At 34.1% G+C, this 17,833-nt stretch overlaps 1 protein-coding gene across 3 annotated transcripts in view; it reads left to right on the top strand.

Moving 5' to 3' along the window:
• PRIM2 (DNA primase subunit 2) overlaps window positions 1–17,833 on the top strand; it is a 377,081-nt gene that overhangs the window by 346,034 nt on the left and 13,214 nt on the right. For all 3 annotated transcript variants that reach the window (XM_074310600.1, XM_074310602.1, XM_074310601.1), the window contains exon 13: window positions 7,908–7,976. In XM_074310600.1, coding sequence (XP_074166701.1) covers window positions 7,908–7,976 — 69 coding nt within the window. The remainder of the gene's footprint in view (window positions 1–7,907; window positions 7,977–17,833) is intronic.

The following is a 17,833-nucleotide window of genomic DNA, read 5'->3' as shown; positions in this document are numbered from 1 at the left end:
CTAAGGAGAAAGCAATTTAGCAAAGCTAATTCTCGTATCAATTTATTTCAACATTATATTCAGTGTTTTACACCCTATTCCCTTATCTCTGTAAAGAAGAAAGCTAAATCTATTGTATTTATTTGGAGTCCCCAAGCTTGATCATTTTAATTACACAGCATTCAGTTTTTATTACTTCTATTTACTTTGTTCTAGTCATTGTTTATATTGTTTTTATCTCCTTCACTTTGTATCACTTCATAGAAATCTCATGCTTTTTATTATTTATATTTATCACTTTTTATAGAACAGTAATATTACATTAAATGCATATATTATAATCTCTTTAGCTATTCCTCAGTAGATGGGCTCCTATTTTTTTTCAGTTCTTTTTTTTTTTCTTTCTAACCATCCACTCATCTTCAAGGACTGTTAAATTATTGCACTTTTAAATTCCTTGAAAGTGGGGATTCTTGGTCCTTTTTTGTATCCCTGATGCACAGAAGCTGGCACATAGGAAATGCTTAATAAATTCCTTTTGACTATCTGACTTAACATTACTTCTACATATGAGTTTAGAGGAAGTAAAAATGGCACTAAGAGTACGTAGAGGGAAAAATCTGCAGGATTAGATCAGATTCAAAGAGGAAGCCTATGAAAGAATTGAGGGATTAATTTTTAAATACCTGAAGAAGGTAAAGATAGCAAAGGAATAGGGAGAGAGGGGGAGGATATTTATACCAAAACCAAAAATAGTCAAGAAAATGATGACTACGGGCTTATGTGCCTACTTTTGCATTTATTTTCAATTTTAAGAATAACCTGTATGTATATCAAGTGGATCCTTGATTTTCCATAGTACACTACATAATTAACATCACACAATTGCCAGAAAAATTTAATGTACACAAGATCCTACTCTATTATTGTTAGTTGATTTTTTTTGGAGTACTTGATTTAGTGGAGTAATTTTTTTTTCAACAAGATTTCTGGGAGTTGTAGTAGTTAATATTTATATAATATTTACCATGTGCTAGATACTATGCTAAGTGCTTTACAATTATAATTTTATTTGATCCTTAAAACAACCCTGGAAGATAGGTGCTGTTATTATCTCCATTTTTATGTTGTGGAAATTGAGGCAAATAGAGGTTGTCATTTGCCTGGGACACACAACTAGTAAATGTCTAATGAACTCATGTCTTTTGGACTGTAAGCCTAGTGATATATCTGTTGTGGCCCTTAGGTGCCCCACTATGTATTTCAGAATAATTCAGAATTTCTTGAAAGACAAAGATTTCCTATCTAGTAATTCTCTGATTAAAACTGTGTGATGCAGGGCAAGTCACTTTTTAAGATAGTGTTTTCCTCAGTTTTCTAGTCTGTAAAATGTATATAAAAATGAGGATGATATAGCATCTAGTTCTCTAAGATTATTGTGAGAATCAAAGGTTTTGCTAATGACACAAAGGAAATCCAATACAAAATCCAAGTTGGAGAGATTCTTTATGAGTAATAGTCTTCCAGTTGTTCCTGTGTACCACTGTTTACATTAAGCCTTAGAACATTGTAGACTTACCTGACTGAAATTTATAAGACTAAAAATGGAGACAGAGTTGGGTCCAATAATTACAACATTATATATGAGTGCCAAAACATAAAATGTGAATATAAATTATATATAAAATAAAAATGATAAAGAGGACTTGAAGACCTATTAAAGGATACCCCAACTTCTCCCTTCATGGAAGTGGAAGTACACAGGTATTCTATGTTACATATGTTTTTGGACTTTTTCAGTGTTATATAGGATGGTAGCCTGGGAAAGGTTGTTGTTCGTTCATTTTCAATCATGTCTGACTCTTTGTGTCCCTTTTTGGAATTTTCTTAGCAAAAAAATGAAATGGTTTGCCATTTCCTTTTCTATTCTTTTTACAACTGAGGAACTGAGAAAAAAAGGGGTTAAATGACTTGATCAAGGTCACACAGAAGGTATCTGAGGCCAGATTCAAACTCATAAAGATGATTCTTCCTGACCCAGCTTAGTTGCTCTCTTGAAAGGTTAGGAGGTAGAATTCTTGGGATGATCATCATGATGTAAGAAACAGAAGGCAATAATACAAACTTTAAAAAAGATTATGTATTATGTGAAAACCTAAGATAACTAACCACTCTAATATATTTTTTCAAATTTGTTTGTTGAAAATCTGAAATCATCAGTTGGATAAGCATTTAATAAGCATTCATCATATGCTAAGCATTGAGTGTTTAAAAAAAAAAAAAGGGAAACAGTTCCTATCCATATGATTCTTATATTCTTTTTGTTTCATTTGGGGATGACGACAGTTACACAAATAGGTATTTATAACATGTCTACAAAAGAGATTTACGGTAACCTTAGAGGGAAGGCCCTTGTAGCTGAGGGAAGTAGAGGTTGGACAGAAGTCCTTATACTAGATGTCAGTTGAGCAGAATCTTGAAGAAAACCAGTGTTTTCAAGAGGTTGAATTTCAGGCAAGGGGCACAGCCTGTGCAAAAGTATGGAGGCAGAGGATGAGCATCTTGTCTGAGGAGCAATAAATAGGTTGGTATGGCTGGACTATAGAGTCCATTGACAATAAGTGTTCATTTTTCATTCTTGAAGAAGATCAATGATACCAGGAAGGTAATTTTTTTAAAAATAGTTTTTATTTACCAGATATATGCATGGGTAATTTTACAACATTGACAATTGCCAAATCTTTTGTTCTAATTTTTCCCCTCTTTTCCTCCCGCCCCAGATGGCAGGTTGAACCAATACATGTTAAATATGTTAAAGTATAAATTAAATGCAATATATGTATACATGTCCAAACAGTTGTTTTGCTGAACAAAAAGAATCGGGCTTTGAAATAGTGTACAATTAGCCTATGAAGGAAGTCAAAAATGAAGGCGGACAAAAATAGAGGGATTGGGAATTGTTCATAGTCATCTCCTAGAGTTCTTTCCCTGGGTGCAGTTGGTTCATTACTGCTCTATTGGAACTGATTTGGTTCATCTCATTGTTGAAAATGGCCACATCCATCAGAATTGATCATCATATAGTATTGTTGTTGAAGTATACAATAGTCTCCTGGTCCTGCTCATTTCACTCAGCATCAGTTCATGTAAGTCTCTCCAGGCCTTTCTGAAATCATCCTGTAGGTCATTTCTTACAGAACAATAATATTCCATAACATTCATATACACAATTTATTCAGCCATTCTCCAGTTGATGGGCATCCACTTAGTTGCCAGTTTCTGGCACTACAAAAAGGGCTGCCACAAACATTCTTGCACATACAAGTCCCTTTCCGGGAAGGTAATTTTTTGACTTGTACATTAATAGAATTTAAGTGAGGCAGGGCTGTTCAAAATCATCAGCTCTCTTTCTCTCTTTTCCTAGTTAATCTGAATCCAATTGTGACTAGAAAGATAAGAAGGAACTAGACTGTTAAAAGCTGTAAATGCCAAACAAAAGAGTTTTTGTATTTGATCATAAAGGTAATAGAGAACTACTGGAGTTTATTGAGAGGAGAGTTAATATAGGGGAAATCACTTTGGCACCTAGATAGGGAATAGATTAGAATGGAGAATTATTTGGGCCAAGGCCAATTAGAGAGCTACTTTAGTCACCCAAGTGATAAGGTGATAAGATTGAATCAGGGTGATGATTATGTGTAAGAAGGGAAAGAGTTTTGTCTAGAGGTAAGTTGGAAACAGAAACAACAAATTTGGCACTTGACAAGATATGTAGCGTGAGTGAGGGTAAGGTAGTCTCCCAGAGTCCTCTGCCTCTTAATTATAATGGAGGAACTGGATTAAACTTACCATTTTTCTGAATTGTAAATATTCTAGTTCTGTGTTAGGCTAAAAAAGACTAGAAGGGGAAGAAGGGTGATTTCTAAACATGAAGGCAATAAAAGACAATTCATATTGACAAAAATAGGAATTAGTTTAATTCATTGAAGGTATGATATCAAACAACTGATAAAATGTGTTTCTACCCAGTGAATACAAAAATAATAATGAATTAGAAAAGTTCTTTATGTGCAATTTTTGTTTTTGTTTTAAATATTAAATGCCCAACAACACTAGAAAGCACTTTCCTCTAAATGAAGGTCATTGGCATTTTGTACAGACTGTTTTGCTGAGTGGGTTAGAAACAAGAACAAGCCGTAATACATGAAGTTGTTCCAGACCCTGCATCTCTACCACATTGTCTATCACCTTTGAAATAAAGAAAGGTTAGAAATTAAGTTAAAAAAAAAAAGTCTAGGTTCATATTAAAAAGATAGAGTTAAAAAAAAAAATCTATGTTGGCAGCCACTTTAAATTGAGACTGAATATGTCCTTGAATTAGAAAAAGATTAGCAACTTGTCTCATTATCCGGCACAACATCTCTAGCTGTAAAACATCTTGGCCATTGAAGCCAAAGACCTAATGGGCAGGTGGTTGGGTTCTGCTGCCAAACAATCATCTTAACCTCATTAGTAGTCACTAGAGCAAAAGGGGGAGAGGAAGTTGCAGATGGCCAGGAATGAAAAGGAACATTAGGATTTAAGAGGAGGATGCCACTCCAAGTTTAAACCAGTCATTAAGAATATAAATCTATCTAAAGAAACTGACATTTGCCAAAAATGTCTGTGGATATTTTATAAGTGATTAATGGTCATTAGTGACCAAATTAGTAGGTAGTCCTTATGTTAATACTTTAGAGACTATTTTAAAATAGTAGCAACTTCCAGAAGAAAAAAAAAAGTAGTAGATTTATAATTTGTCTATTTGCCAAATTTACTATTTATATGGATCTATAGTTTCTGACAAGGACTGGCCTTTAATTGGAAAAATAAAAAAGAATTTAAGCTTTGTAATCTCTTATTCCCTCTTTAATACTGATCCATTCTATAAAGTCCTCTAATTGACATTTAAAACCTCCATTCTGACCTCTGCCTTCCTTTCTTGCCTTCTTAGGATTTACTCCTTTTCACTTACTCTCTGGTCACTTAAAACTCCCATCTCCTGGAGTGCTCACCTGGAAGACTTCTGAATTTCCCTGACTTGCCTCAAAACAGCTTAAGTTCTGCCTTATATAGAAGATTTTTTATTATTTCCTCAGGTTTCAATTTAATTGCCCCAAAAATTATCTTGAATTTATTTTGTATATGCTTATAAATGTGCATGTTGTCTTACATGACTAGATTGCAAAATCCTCAAGGACAAGGGATTCTTTTGCTTTGTCCTTGAATCCCTAGCACATCGAACATAGTAGATGTTTTGTAAATTCTTGTTGATTGGAATTTTTTTCCCCTTCAGTAAATAACCTAAGGTTAGAGGGGCAGACTAAATTTTTATCATCTGAAGACTATCCTAGCTAGATTTGTAGAGGTTTATCATCAGAAAGTATTAAGAATTTGAGCCCAGAGGTGAACTAATTAGGTAAAAAGGGGTAGCAAGCATTTCTTCTATAGTCAATCAAAATTAGCAAAATTAATATATAATTCACTGTTTATATTTTTAATAAGCATACTGTATATCTAAGTTGAATATAACTTTCAATGTATAATTTCAATAATATAACATAATTTTCAATATATAATTTCAATAATATCATTTTCAATATATTTCACAGTTTATGTTTGTAATGGGTTTTGCTTTTACTTCTTAATGGGAAAGAAAGCATGCTTTTGTTTTTGATTTTTTGCTGATTAAAAATAAAATTTAATTTCAAAAAGGAGTCTTTTTAAAGTATCCTTTACATGCCAGACACTATGCTATCCACTTAGGAATACAGAGACAATATGTTAATGATTTATTATTTATATTGATAACATTTATTTTCACTTATTTTTACTATAAAAATTAATGAAAATAGGCAGGTAAATATGCACATAGGAATAACTACACATGAATCTTTTGTTATTTTGTGTGGGTGGGTGGGTGGGTGTGCACACGCACATAACGCTTCAAGGCTTGCAGACCCCTTTATGTATGAGTCTTGCAACAATTCTTTTGAGTAGGTATTATGACTATTGTTGTCATCGTCATTTTTCAAAGAAGAAAACAAGAGTTTTAATAAATTGGCTACAGCTATATAGCTAGTAATGACTGAGATCTTATTCAATCCCAGGTCTTATTAAGTCTAAGGCCAATACTATGTCAGGTATACCATGTTGCCTCCTTACTTCTTCCTGATCATTGACGTTCCTGCTGGGCCAAAAAAAAAAAAAAACCAAGACAAAACTTCATGAACTACATTGTTTCCATTGTACATACCATTAACACTAGATTTGCTGTCACATTTTATCACTTTAAGGAATGCATTCCACTTTTACAATTAAGGTTTTTTATCTATTTATGATTTTAATTTTACTTTACCAATTTATATCTAACATTTTTTGCTACTACAGATTTCTACTTGAAAAGCAGATAAGGATATTCACATTTTGATTCCTACTTGCTAATTTATGGGTACAATTGATACTTCCTAAGAAATATTGACAGGTTCATCTCAGTGGTACCATTTCACTTGTGCTTGTATTTGCAGGAAGCACAGCACTGATGAGACTGAGCTCAGAAGTGTCTGTACTGCTTAGCAAAATTTTGGCAAGTGTTTTTCTCTTTATTATTATGTAAATATATATTTTTGTTTCTTCTAAATTTTTTGCTACAAGAATTCAGGAGGATAGGTCATATGTGCAGATGATGGTACCCATATTTGGGTTCAGGAGCTTGTTGGCATGGGCCTCCCTCTTTTACATATGGGATTTAACTGTCAATGGCAAAAAGCATAGAAATTTAATCTGTAGGACTATAACAGAAAAACAATGCACTTAAACGCATTATTGGCTGGGTCCTGTGAGTTGACCCATTCTGCAAATGTAATTTGTTTGTACATCTGTCAATACCTGTAAGGTTATATCCAATAATGAGCATGGCAGGGATTTAAGAGTGCATTCATTCTACTGTTGGACACCAAAGGTCAACTGTTTGAATAGGGGGTAGAAATTAACATTTCCCAAGAATTTATTTTCCTCCTTCCTGAGGTTATCTCTTAATTCCAGCAATTTACCATGTTTGATAAGTAGGCAAAGTATATATTTTGATTATTTGGGGGAGGAAAAAGGTGATGTAACTTAAAGAATTTCAACTAACATTGCACTCTGCTGATAAGAATGGGAGTTTGTGCAGTACTGAAGAGATTACATGAAGCACAATTGGAGAGCAAATTGTATTTACAAAAGATAGGCTGATGTTCCTAATAGGTGTTCAGAATAGACCATTCATGTTCATATTCTGCTGAGCTTTACTAGAAATAATTTCATTTCTAAAAAGGACAAATCTGATTGAAAGTAAAAGCATTCCTCCTCTACCGATACTTGTCTAAAGGGGTTTACATTAAATTTTCCTGATGGGTGCACAATAGTATTTTATGCTGTATCTATATAAACTAGTAATGTGAAAAATAAAAATCTAAATTCTATATTTGATTGCTTCATGCTCAAACCACTCAGATAACTAGATTTGTATCTACAATTATGGAAGAAATGTTGCAATATGATGTTCTGACAAGAACTGTCAAAAATACAATACTAGGGTACATTTTCTTGTTGGTTAAGTAAAGTTATTGAAATTCACAGTTGATAGGCCAAAAAATCTCTTTCTATTTCTTGTCATCTGAGAGTTCGTAGTGGTAATAATGCTGACCTAAATACCCTTTCTACAGTGTTACCATGTTATTAGAATTGTCATTGTATATACATATTGCCAAAATTTGTTATGCTATATGGTTTATTGCTTTGAGATAAAGAAATAAGATAAAGCCATTGGATGCTTAGTCACTGTATTTTGAATTAAAGTTTTAATTCTTCCTTTTTTCTCCTTTCTTGGTCTCTCTGTCTTTCTCAAGATTTTGGATTACATTAAAGGCACTCACTACCAGTTGGCCTGCCAGAAATACTTTGATCTAACACATAATGTAAGTACACATTTGAATAATATACTCTGACAATCAAGGTGTGTTTATAGGTTGTTATAAAGGAATTTTAAATAATCATATCATATTATATTATAACATTTATTATTATATCAATTATTACATATTGTTATTTTTAAAAATTCTAGAAACTATGGATCTTTGTTAACTGCATCCATCAACAAGAGTAACACTGTGTTGATTTTTATAAGTTAATTAAACTTCAAGAGGCAGCATGACATGATGAATTAATAACTTGATTCACAGTTAGGAAGATCTAAGTTTAAGTCCTGCTTCTGACTTTATGACTGTGTAAGTAAGTTACTCAGTGTCTTAGAGAACTTCCCAAAACTCTACGCTGTGAGCAATATTGACCTACACTGGTAAAAGAAATTTCCTCATGGAGAGTTTCATATACCAGTGAAATCACATATTTAATTCAACAACAGTAAGTACAAAAAGAGGCCAAAGATAATGCCTGACTTCAAGGAGCTTGATTGTACTACAAACTCAGCATGATTCAGTGATGTGATATGTGGCTGGCCTCCCCCATGGAATATTAGGCTATATTAATAGAAATAGAATACCTTCTTTAAAGGAAGTAGTAATAGTTTTACTCTATTAGGTGTAGCTGTACATACCATACCTAGAGTTTATATATAGTTCTTGGTGCCCTGTTTTATTAAAGGTAATGACAAACTTAAATGGTTTTTTTTTTTTTGTTTATTTTTGTTTTTTTTTAGAAGAGTCTGAATGAGAATGCTGATAGGTCCGAAGCCAAGTTTTATAAGGAATAGAGTATATAATATAAGGAATTTTTGGTCTGAAAAGAGAAAACTTAATTGGGTACAAGATAATTGTCTATATATATTTGAAAGCTTATCATTTGGAAGAAATAATGATCTACATTGCTCCAAGAAGGAAAAATTAGATCAAGAGTAAAATTTATGAGAAAAGATTACAGCTTAACATACACAAAGAACTTCTTAACAATTATTGCTATCTAGAAATATCTTATCCCAAAAATAGTTCCTGTTTATTGTTCCAAAAAAAGACTAAAGAACAGTGTGACAGGGATAACATAAAGAGGATAGGTGTATTGAATGATCTTTGAGATTTTTTCTAACTAGTATTCTTTGATTTTAGAACCTTTTTTTTTTCCCCCTCCCAAATGAACCCTAGATAGTGTAGCACGTAGGTTCAGCCACTTAGTCAAATTTGAGCTGGTTTATAATACAAGAGATGGAAGAAACCTTATTATATTCAATATCCCCATTTTATAAATGAAGAAACTGAGATTTAGAGAGATATAAGTGACTTGCTCAAAATTATTCAACCAGTGCAGTAGCAATGTACATCCAAAAAAAGGAACTTTTACAATTTATACTTTAGATGTCTTTATAGGCAGTTGTTGGCATAAATGGGAACATAGACCTCAAAATATAGCTGCTTAGATATAAATCAGTTTAATCAACTTTCCTGCCTGTGGATCACAACAAGTCTTATGTAGGAAAGCCATTAACAAATGTCTGTAATGTTGGTTTTCTCTTTCTACCAGAATAGGGGCCACATAGGACATGTGAGTACTCTGCCTCCAAACATGTAAATTTTCATTACTGAAATCTCACAAGATATCTTGAAGGAGATAGGGTAGATTTATTTCTTAAGAACCATGCCTTAAGCCTTAATCATTCTGGTTCTTGTTGACTGATCAACAATAATTAGTCCTGGGCCCAGCCCCACTTGGTCTTTGGGCTCTGATTAGCTCAGAGCAAATGTAAATAACAATTATTTCTATTTTAGCCAGAAACCCTTAGGGTCTTCCCTTTCCAGATTGATACATACATACACACACATATAAATATACATATGCATCTATTTATTTATTTGACTAGCTGAAAGAGGCATTCTCTGCCTCATTTCTTACCTAACATTAATTATTAGACAGGTCAGAATGAGATCTGTAAAAGATGTTATCTTAAAAAGGCCTTCTTCAGAAACGAGCAGAACTAAGAGATCATTATACACTTCAACAATGATACTGTATGAGGATGTATTCTGATGGAAGTGGATATCTTCAACATAGAGAAGAGCTAATCCAATTCCAGTTGATCAATGATGGACAGAATCAGCTACACCCAGAAAAGGAACACTGGGAAATGAGTGTAAACTGTGAGCATTGTTTTGTTTTGTTTTGTTTTGTTTTGTTTTGTTTTGTTTTGTTTTGTTTTGTTTTGTTTCTCTTCCCAGATTATTTTTACCTTCTGAATACAATCCTTCCTTTGCAACAACAACAACAAAATTCGGTTCTGCACATATATAGTGTACCTAGGATATACTATAAGATATTTAATATGTATGGGAATGCCTGCCATCTAGGGGAGGGGGTGGAGGGAAGGAGGAGAAAAACTCGGAACAGAAGGGAGTACAAGGGATAATGTTATATATAAAAAAAAATTATCTATGCATATGTACTGTCAAAGAAAATGTTATAATTATAAAAATTAATAAAAAATTAAAAAATAATTAAAAAAAAAAAAGCCTTCTCCAGTCGTCCTGTTTTATATCTGGTCACTGGACCCAGGTGGCTTCGCATCAGAAAATGAGGCTGGTGTACAAAGTCACCCTCCCTCATTTAAATACTTGCATGTCATTATATCACCTTCTTGATGTCATGGTGCTCTTTGAGAATGACAAATGAAAATAAGAACTGGAATAGTAAATTCTTTAAAAAATTTTAATAAATTTGTTTATTTAAAACTTTAATAGAATATAGAAAAATTAAAATTTAAAAATTGCCATAGTAGATCATGAAAGGATTCAAAAATATTATATTTCCATTTCAAGAAAGCCTTTATAATAAATGCTCTACAGAGTTAGCTCAGAGCTATCCATCTTCTCTTTGCTTCCTTGTAGTTTTTCTTTTGTTCTCTGTTATGTGCTTTTTATTTTATTCTTTTTTTTTTTTTCCCCTTTTCTCTCCCCTCTCTTCACTCAAGAAGGTTACAGTTAAGTGTGGATATATTTACATGCATCCATACATACATACACATGCACACATATACCCATACATAGACATAGATATCTATAATCATATGCATACATCTGTATAAAATTGTACTATGCTTGTTTGTCCTTTCTTTGTCTGAAGGTGGATAACATTTGTTCATAAGTCCAAATCTTTCCATATTTTTCTAAATCCACCAACTCATTTCCTATACCACAGCACTGTTCCAACCTTATATTGTTTCATTATTTTATAATGTCTAAAACAATATTGATTAATGTGGCTGACATATAGCTTAGCTTGCCTGTTTTTCTCTTTTGATTAAATCTATTTTAGCATTAATTTTGTCTGAGATCAGTGATTACCAACTCTGCTTTTTTTTGACCTAATAAATTTTAGTCTTGATTTTTTATCATTTTGTTTGTACATATATTTTCTTTCCTCTCTCTGCTGATTCCTCTGCTTTATTTCTATTTATTACTTTGCCTTATTATTATTATTTCACCCTAACTCCAAGGATTCCCTCTCTTATTCTCTCCCTGACACATTCCCTACTTTTTTATTCTATTCCTATTAATCTGTATACATCTCATCCTATTCCCTCATTCTTATTATTTCTTTATAAAAATTTAGAAGACCTTTATTTTCTTCTAAATGTTATTCTCTCTTTATTCCTGATCTGATAAAAGTAGGGTTCCCTTTAAAAATCCCTTCTTTATCCTCTCCTCCCTCCCTCTCCTTTTATTCTCTTATTTCTTTCTAAATTTAGAAGACTTTTACTTACACACACACACACACACACACACACACACACACACACACACACACACGTATATATATACACACATACACTATTCCCTCTTTAACCTATTCCCAATGAGAGTATGAATCCAGAATTACCAGCCCTCTTCCCTATTTAATATCTTTGTAACTCATTTGTATAAGATAATTACCCTTTTTTTTAACCATTTCCTACAAGGTTGTCCTTTTTAGAATCATATATTCAGCTTTATTCCAATCTTTCTTTTGAACTATCCAAATTTGAATGACAATCATATATATACATACATATATATTGTCTACATTTTTATATATAAAACAAATAACTTTCCCTTATTGAGTTCCTTGAAATTAATTTTTGGTATTTACCTTATAATATAAATTGTCTATTAAGTCCAGGTCTTTTTGCAACAAAGTCCTACAGAATCCTGGTAGTTTAGGATTGTCTTTAACTTTGCCACAAAACCAGTTCTTTTGCTCTTTGATATGTAGTATTCAAAGATCTTTGGTCTTCTATGTTGTCACTGATAGGTCTTCTATGATTCTAATTGTGGCTCCAGCATATTTGAATTTTTTTTTCCCCTTGTTTCTTGTAATATTTTTTCCTTGACCTGGGGGTTTCAGAATTTGGCCATAATGTTTCTGTGGGTTTTCATCATTGGATCACTTTTAGGTGATGATTGGTAGATTTTTTTCTATTTCTGCTTTCCCCTTTTGTTCTAACACTTCAGGACATTTAAAAAATATTTCTTGTATTGTATCAATGTTAGGATTAATAAGTGAGAACTCGGGTTGTCTGGATAGTGACAAGGTGAGAATTCAGGTTGGACAATTACAAGGTGAGAACTCAGGTTGACTTGATGGAAGGAGCAGGCTCATTGGCTGAGGTGGTTCTTCCCAGAAGCCCTTGCATTATCCCACGCCTATTCTCTGGGAGAATAAAAGAGAGGACTCCCAGAGATAGAAGAAGACTCTGCATTACATCTTGCTTGACGCAGCTCTCTGCAGGAAGGGAAGTCGGCTCTCTGCAGGAAGGGAAGTCACTTCTCTGGACAAGAGTTAACAGCAACTGCCTGGAGACAACGGTTCGTTACAGGAAGAAGAATCTGTAGGAGAGATTTGAGTAGAAGACGCAGCAGATCTCTTCCCAGAGAGTGGTCCGGCAGCTTCTGGAGACAACAGCTCGCTACATTTGGCGCCCAACGTGGGGCAAGGACTTTTGCTTATCCTGACAAGAGGAGCTAGACCAGACCTTCGCATATCAATACTCTTTTTTTTTTTTTTATCATAGCTTCCAGGTAATCTGATTGTTCTTGTTTTGACTTCTTGATCTGTTCTCCAAATCTGTTTTTCTTATGAGATGTCTCTCATTCTCTTATTTTTTCATTCTTTATATATTTTGTTTTGTTATTTTAAATTTTTTATAATTTTGCTGCCTTCCCCTTGTCCATTTCTAGTTTTCAAGAAGTCATTTTCTTAAGATTCTGAATCTCCTTTGCTAGTCAGTTGACTTTCTTTTATAATCTTGGGGTTTGCATTTTTGTTTTTTGTTTTTGTTTTTGTTTTTGTTTTTTTTTTTTTTTCTTATTTAAAAAAAATCTCTCTTATTTGATTTTTAAAGGTGTGTGTGTGTGTTTGTGTGTGTGTGTGTGTGTGTGTGTGTGTGTGTATTCTATGAATTCTTTTTAGGCAGGTAACCATTTGCTTTTACTCTTTGGGACAGCAGAGGCTTTTTTTGCTTCGGTATTCCCCTCTGTTCTTACAGTAACATTCTGTGCTTGAATTCTTTCTCCTTTTTAAATTTATAATAGCTTGTTATTATTGTTGCATTCTTTCTCCTTTTTAACTTGTTATTGTAATCACCAGTAGTCTGGGATGTGAGAAATACTGCTTCTGACTTTAGGTCCTCCTTCAGTTGTCACCTCTGGCCTGGAACTGAAATGAAGAATGCCCATAAACCCACTGCTTCTGCAGTCATTGGGTTCCTTTTCACCCCAGGCCTGCATCTCAGCAGCAAAACTGGGCCTGACATCCTTTATCTGAAGAAATTCCCTCAATTTTCCCCACTGTGGGGGAAGGTGTGTGCATATGAAAAATTCCTGTGGCTGGGAGCAGGCTATCTCTCAACCCAGTTGCCCCCAGGACTTCCTTCTGTTTCAGCAGAATTAGCCTGAAGGTATTTATACTTCACATGGGCCAAACCTGCATCCTGGTATCTTTTATCAGATCTTCTCCAGTTGTGTCAGTTGGACCACTGTTCTGCTCCAACTCTTGTTTATTTCTACTGTTCTGTGTTTACCGAGGCACTATTTAGTCTTGTTTGTGGGGGAAGTCTGGAGAACTTGGAATTTTGGCCCTACTCTTGTTTTTCCAGAATCCTCTCCCCCAGAATAATAGATTCTTGCTGAATAAGAATATGTTCAGAAACTTAGACTCCTCATACTAGGGAACTTGTTCAGACATATTGATTTTCTCCCCAATACTCACCTTCCATAAGCTCCTCTTCTATTCTGCTTCAGCTACACACAAAAGTATCCTGCCTTGAGGTTCAGGAATTCTGAAGTCCTCTTTTTCTCCTTTCCCTCTGCCTTGTCTTAAATAAACCTATTTTTTTATTCACACTGTGATTTCTAGGGTTTTGAATTGACTCCTCAGTTCCCTCCTACGTTTCCTATCTCTTCTCCCCATCTTGACTCCTGGATAAAACAATTTAGTTCTACATTGTTTTCTTCTCTTGAATCTTAGCCCCTCTTATCTTATCTTCCATTAAGCCCAACAGTTGCTCCCATCATTCATCACCTTTGTGCTTAGAAATGTGCTGTTGAGCAAAGTCACAAAAGCCATTTTAACTGGGTCTACTGTGATTCAGTGGCTGGGCACTCACTTTTCTACCTCCTTTATTAACTCACTATATCACTTTCCACAGTAGCTCTTCCAAACTTTTTCATTCCTCTTCAAACCTTCGTTTTGAGTTTTGCCTTGTATTTTACAGAAAAAAATATTGAGGCCATTCACCATAAGTTTCCTCTTCTTTCTTCTTCCTCCTCTCTTAGTACTCAGATGTTTTCCACCTTTTCTCCTTTTTCATCTTTGTGACCTTTCTCCTTACTAAACTAACCCCTCTACTTGTCGTGATTCCATTCTGTCTTGGCTCTTCAAGCAGATTGCTTCCTTTCTCATCTCTACTCATTCACTTATTTTCAATCTCTTTTTGCTCCACTGGCTCATTTCTTACTGCATACAAACATTTCCTATTTTTTCTATCCTAAAAACAAAAACAAGAATATCTTACTTGATCCTTTCATCCCTGCTAACTTTTGCCCTGTATCTCTTTTGCCTTTTGTAAATAAACTCCTTGGAAAGGTCATCTACAATAGATGCCTTTACTTTCTCTCCTCTTACTTTTAACCCCTTCCATTTTGGTTTATGATCTTATCACTTCACTGAAACTTCTCTCTCTCTCTCTCTCTCTCTCTCTCTCTCTCTCTCTCTCTCTCTCTCTCTCTCTCTCTTATTAGTTCCTAAGTCCAATAACTTTTTCTCAATCTTCCTTTTCTCTCCTTGATACTCTCTTCTCTCTAGTATTTTCAGGATACCATGTTCTGTTGGTAGTAATTTAATGTAGGTTGTACATATCTAGTCATGCAAAACATTTTCATAACAGTCATGTTGTGAAAGAGAAAACTCTCAAGAGAAAAGAAAGTAAAAAAAGTATACTTCAGTCTACATTAAAACATCAGTTCTGGATGTGGCTCTTTTCAACAGTGAGATGATTCAGTCCAGTTCCAATGATCTTGTGATGAAGAGAGCCATCTACACCTAGAGAGAGAGGACTGTGGGGACTGAGAGTGAATCACAACATAGCATTTCCATTCTTTTTGTTGTGGTTTGCTTGAATTTTATTTTCTTTCTCTTTCACAATTTTTTTTTTAACTTTTTGATCTGATTTTTCTTGTGTAGCAAGATAATTGTATAAATATATATGCTTATATTGGATTTAACATATATTTTTACCGTGTTTAACCTATGTTGGATTACATACCATCTAGGGGATAGGGTAGAGGGGAGGGGGGAAATTGGAGCACAAGGTTTTTCAAGGATCAATGTTGAAAAACTATCCTTGCATATGTTTTAATAATAAAAACCAACAAAAAAAAGACAGCATTGGTTCTTTTTCTACATATGGATATCATTTTCCATCATAACTCCTGTTTGTCTTGGATCTTTGTATTGCTCAAAATAATTATGCCTTTCACAGCTGATCATCTTATAATATTGCTGTTACTTTGTATATAGAACATTTCATTTTGCATCAGTTCATGAAAATCTTTTCCAGGTTTTTCTGAAAGCATCCTGATTATTATTTCTTGTAGAACAATAGTATTCCATTATAAACATATTCTAGAGTTTATTCAGTCATTTCCCAGTTAATGGGCATCTCCTCAATTTCCAATTCTGTGTCTGCAGAAAATAGCTTCTATATATATATTTTTTTTTGTGTGTGTGTGTATATAGATGGATAGATAGATAGATAGATAGATTCTTTACCTTTTTTTTTTTTTTTGAAAAGGAATTCAGATCTACTAGTGGTGTTGCTATGTCAAAAGGTCTTTGTAAAATATCTTCAAGACACTCTGTCTTCTCCTCTTACATAACACTATTTTAGTCAGGCCCTTATCACCTCATGTTTGATTATTGCAACAGCCTACTGGTGGTCTGCCTTCCTCAAATCTTTCCCTACGTCGATCTATTCTCCAGTAAGCCACTATAGAGGGCTGAAGATAGTGAGAGTACTCTGGGTGAGGTATAAGACCCTTCAGCCCAGAGGGAACCTGCTAACAATAAATGTCTGGTTTGGCTCCCCAGTTCCACTAAGGGCTCTCCCCTTTCCTGAGAAGTCAAGGAGGGCATGATCATTTGTGTTCTACTTGAAACAAGAGATACTTATAGTAAAAAGAGGCATTTACATATTAGTAGCAAGGTGCTCATAGTTAGCACTTGTACAGTGTGCTGTGGTGATGTAATGGTTCTATAATTAGCACATGCTTTGTGTGCTGTAATAGTATAATCATACTGAGATATTTTAGAGCTGAGAGGACTTAAAATAAACACTCCATCTTTGACCATCCTCATGAGTCTCCTGCCTCCTTCACTTCTCCACTAATACCAAGACTAATACCTAATAGAGTAAAACTAATACCGAGATCTTCCAGAGAGCTAGTCCGGTCTGTATATTTTGGCAACCCAACTTGGGGGGCTCTAGAAAGCACATTACAAGACACTAATCTTTTTTTTTTAATTTTTTTTAAATTTTATTTTTTATTAATTTTTATAATTACAACATTTTCTTTGACAGTACATATGCATAGGTAATTTTTTTTTTTTACAACATTATCCCTTGTACTCCATTCTGTTCCAAGTTTTTCCCCTCCTTCCCTCCACCCCCTCCCCTTGATGGCAGGCATTCCCATACATATTAAATATCTTATAGTATATCCTAGGTACAATATATATGTGCAGAACCGAATTTTGTTGTTGTTGTTGCAAAGGAAGGATTGTATTTGGAAGGTAAAAATAATCTGGGAAGAAAAACAAAACAAAACAAAAACAAACAAACAAACAAAAAAAGCAATGCTCACAGTTTACACTCATTTTTCAGTGTTCCTTTTTTGGATGTAGCTGATTCTGTCCATCATTGATCAATTGGAATTGGATTAGCTTTTCTCTTATGTTGAAGATATCCACTTCCATCAGAATACATCCTCATACAGTATCATTGTTGAAGTCTATAATGATCTTCTGGTTCTGCTCGTTTCACTCAGCATCAGTTGATGTAAGTCTCTCCAAGCCTCTCTGTATCCTCCAGTTGGTCATTTCTTACAGAACAATAATATTCCATAACATTCATATACCATAATTTACCCAACCATTCTCCAATTGATGGACATCCATTCATCTTCCAGCTTCTAGCCACTATGAAAAGGGCTGCCACAAACATTTTGGCACATACAGGTCCCTTTCCCTTCTTTAGTATTTCCTTGGGATATAAGCCCAGTAGTAGTACGGCTGGGTC

This window comes from Sminthopsis crassicaudata, chromosome 4 (genome assembly GCF_048593235.1).
Source record: "Sminthopsis crassicaudata isolate SCR6 chromosome 4, ASM4859323v1, whole genome shotgun sequence".
Lineage (NCBI taxonomy): Eukaryota > Metazoa > Chordata > Mammalia > Dasyuromorphia > Dasyuridae > Sminthopsis > Sminthopsis crassicaudata.
This window is presented reverse-complemented; position numbering and strand designations above follow the sequence as displayed.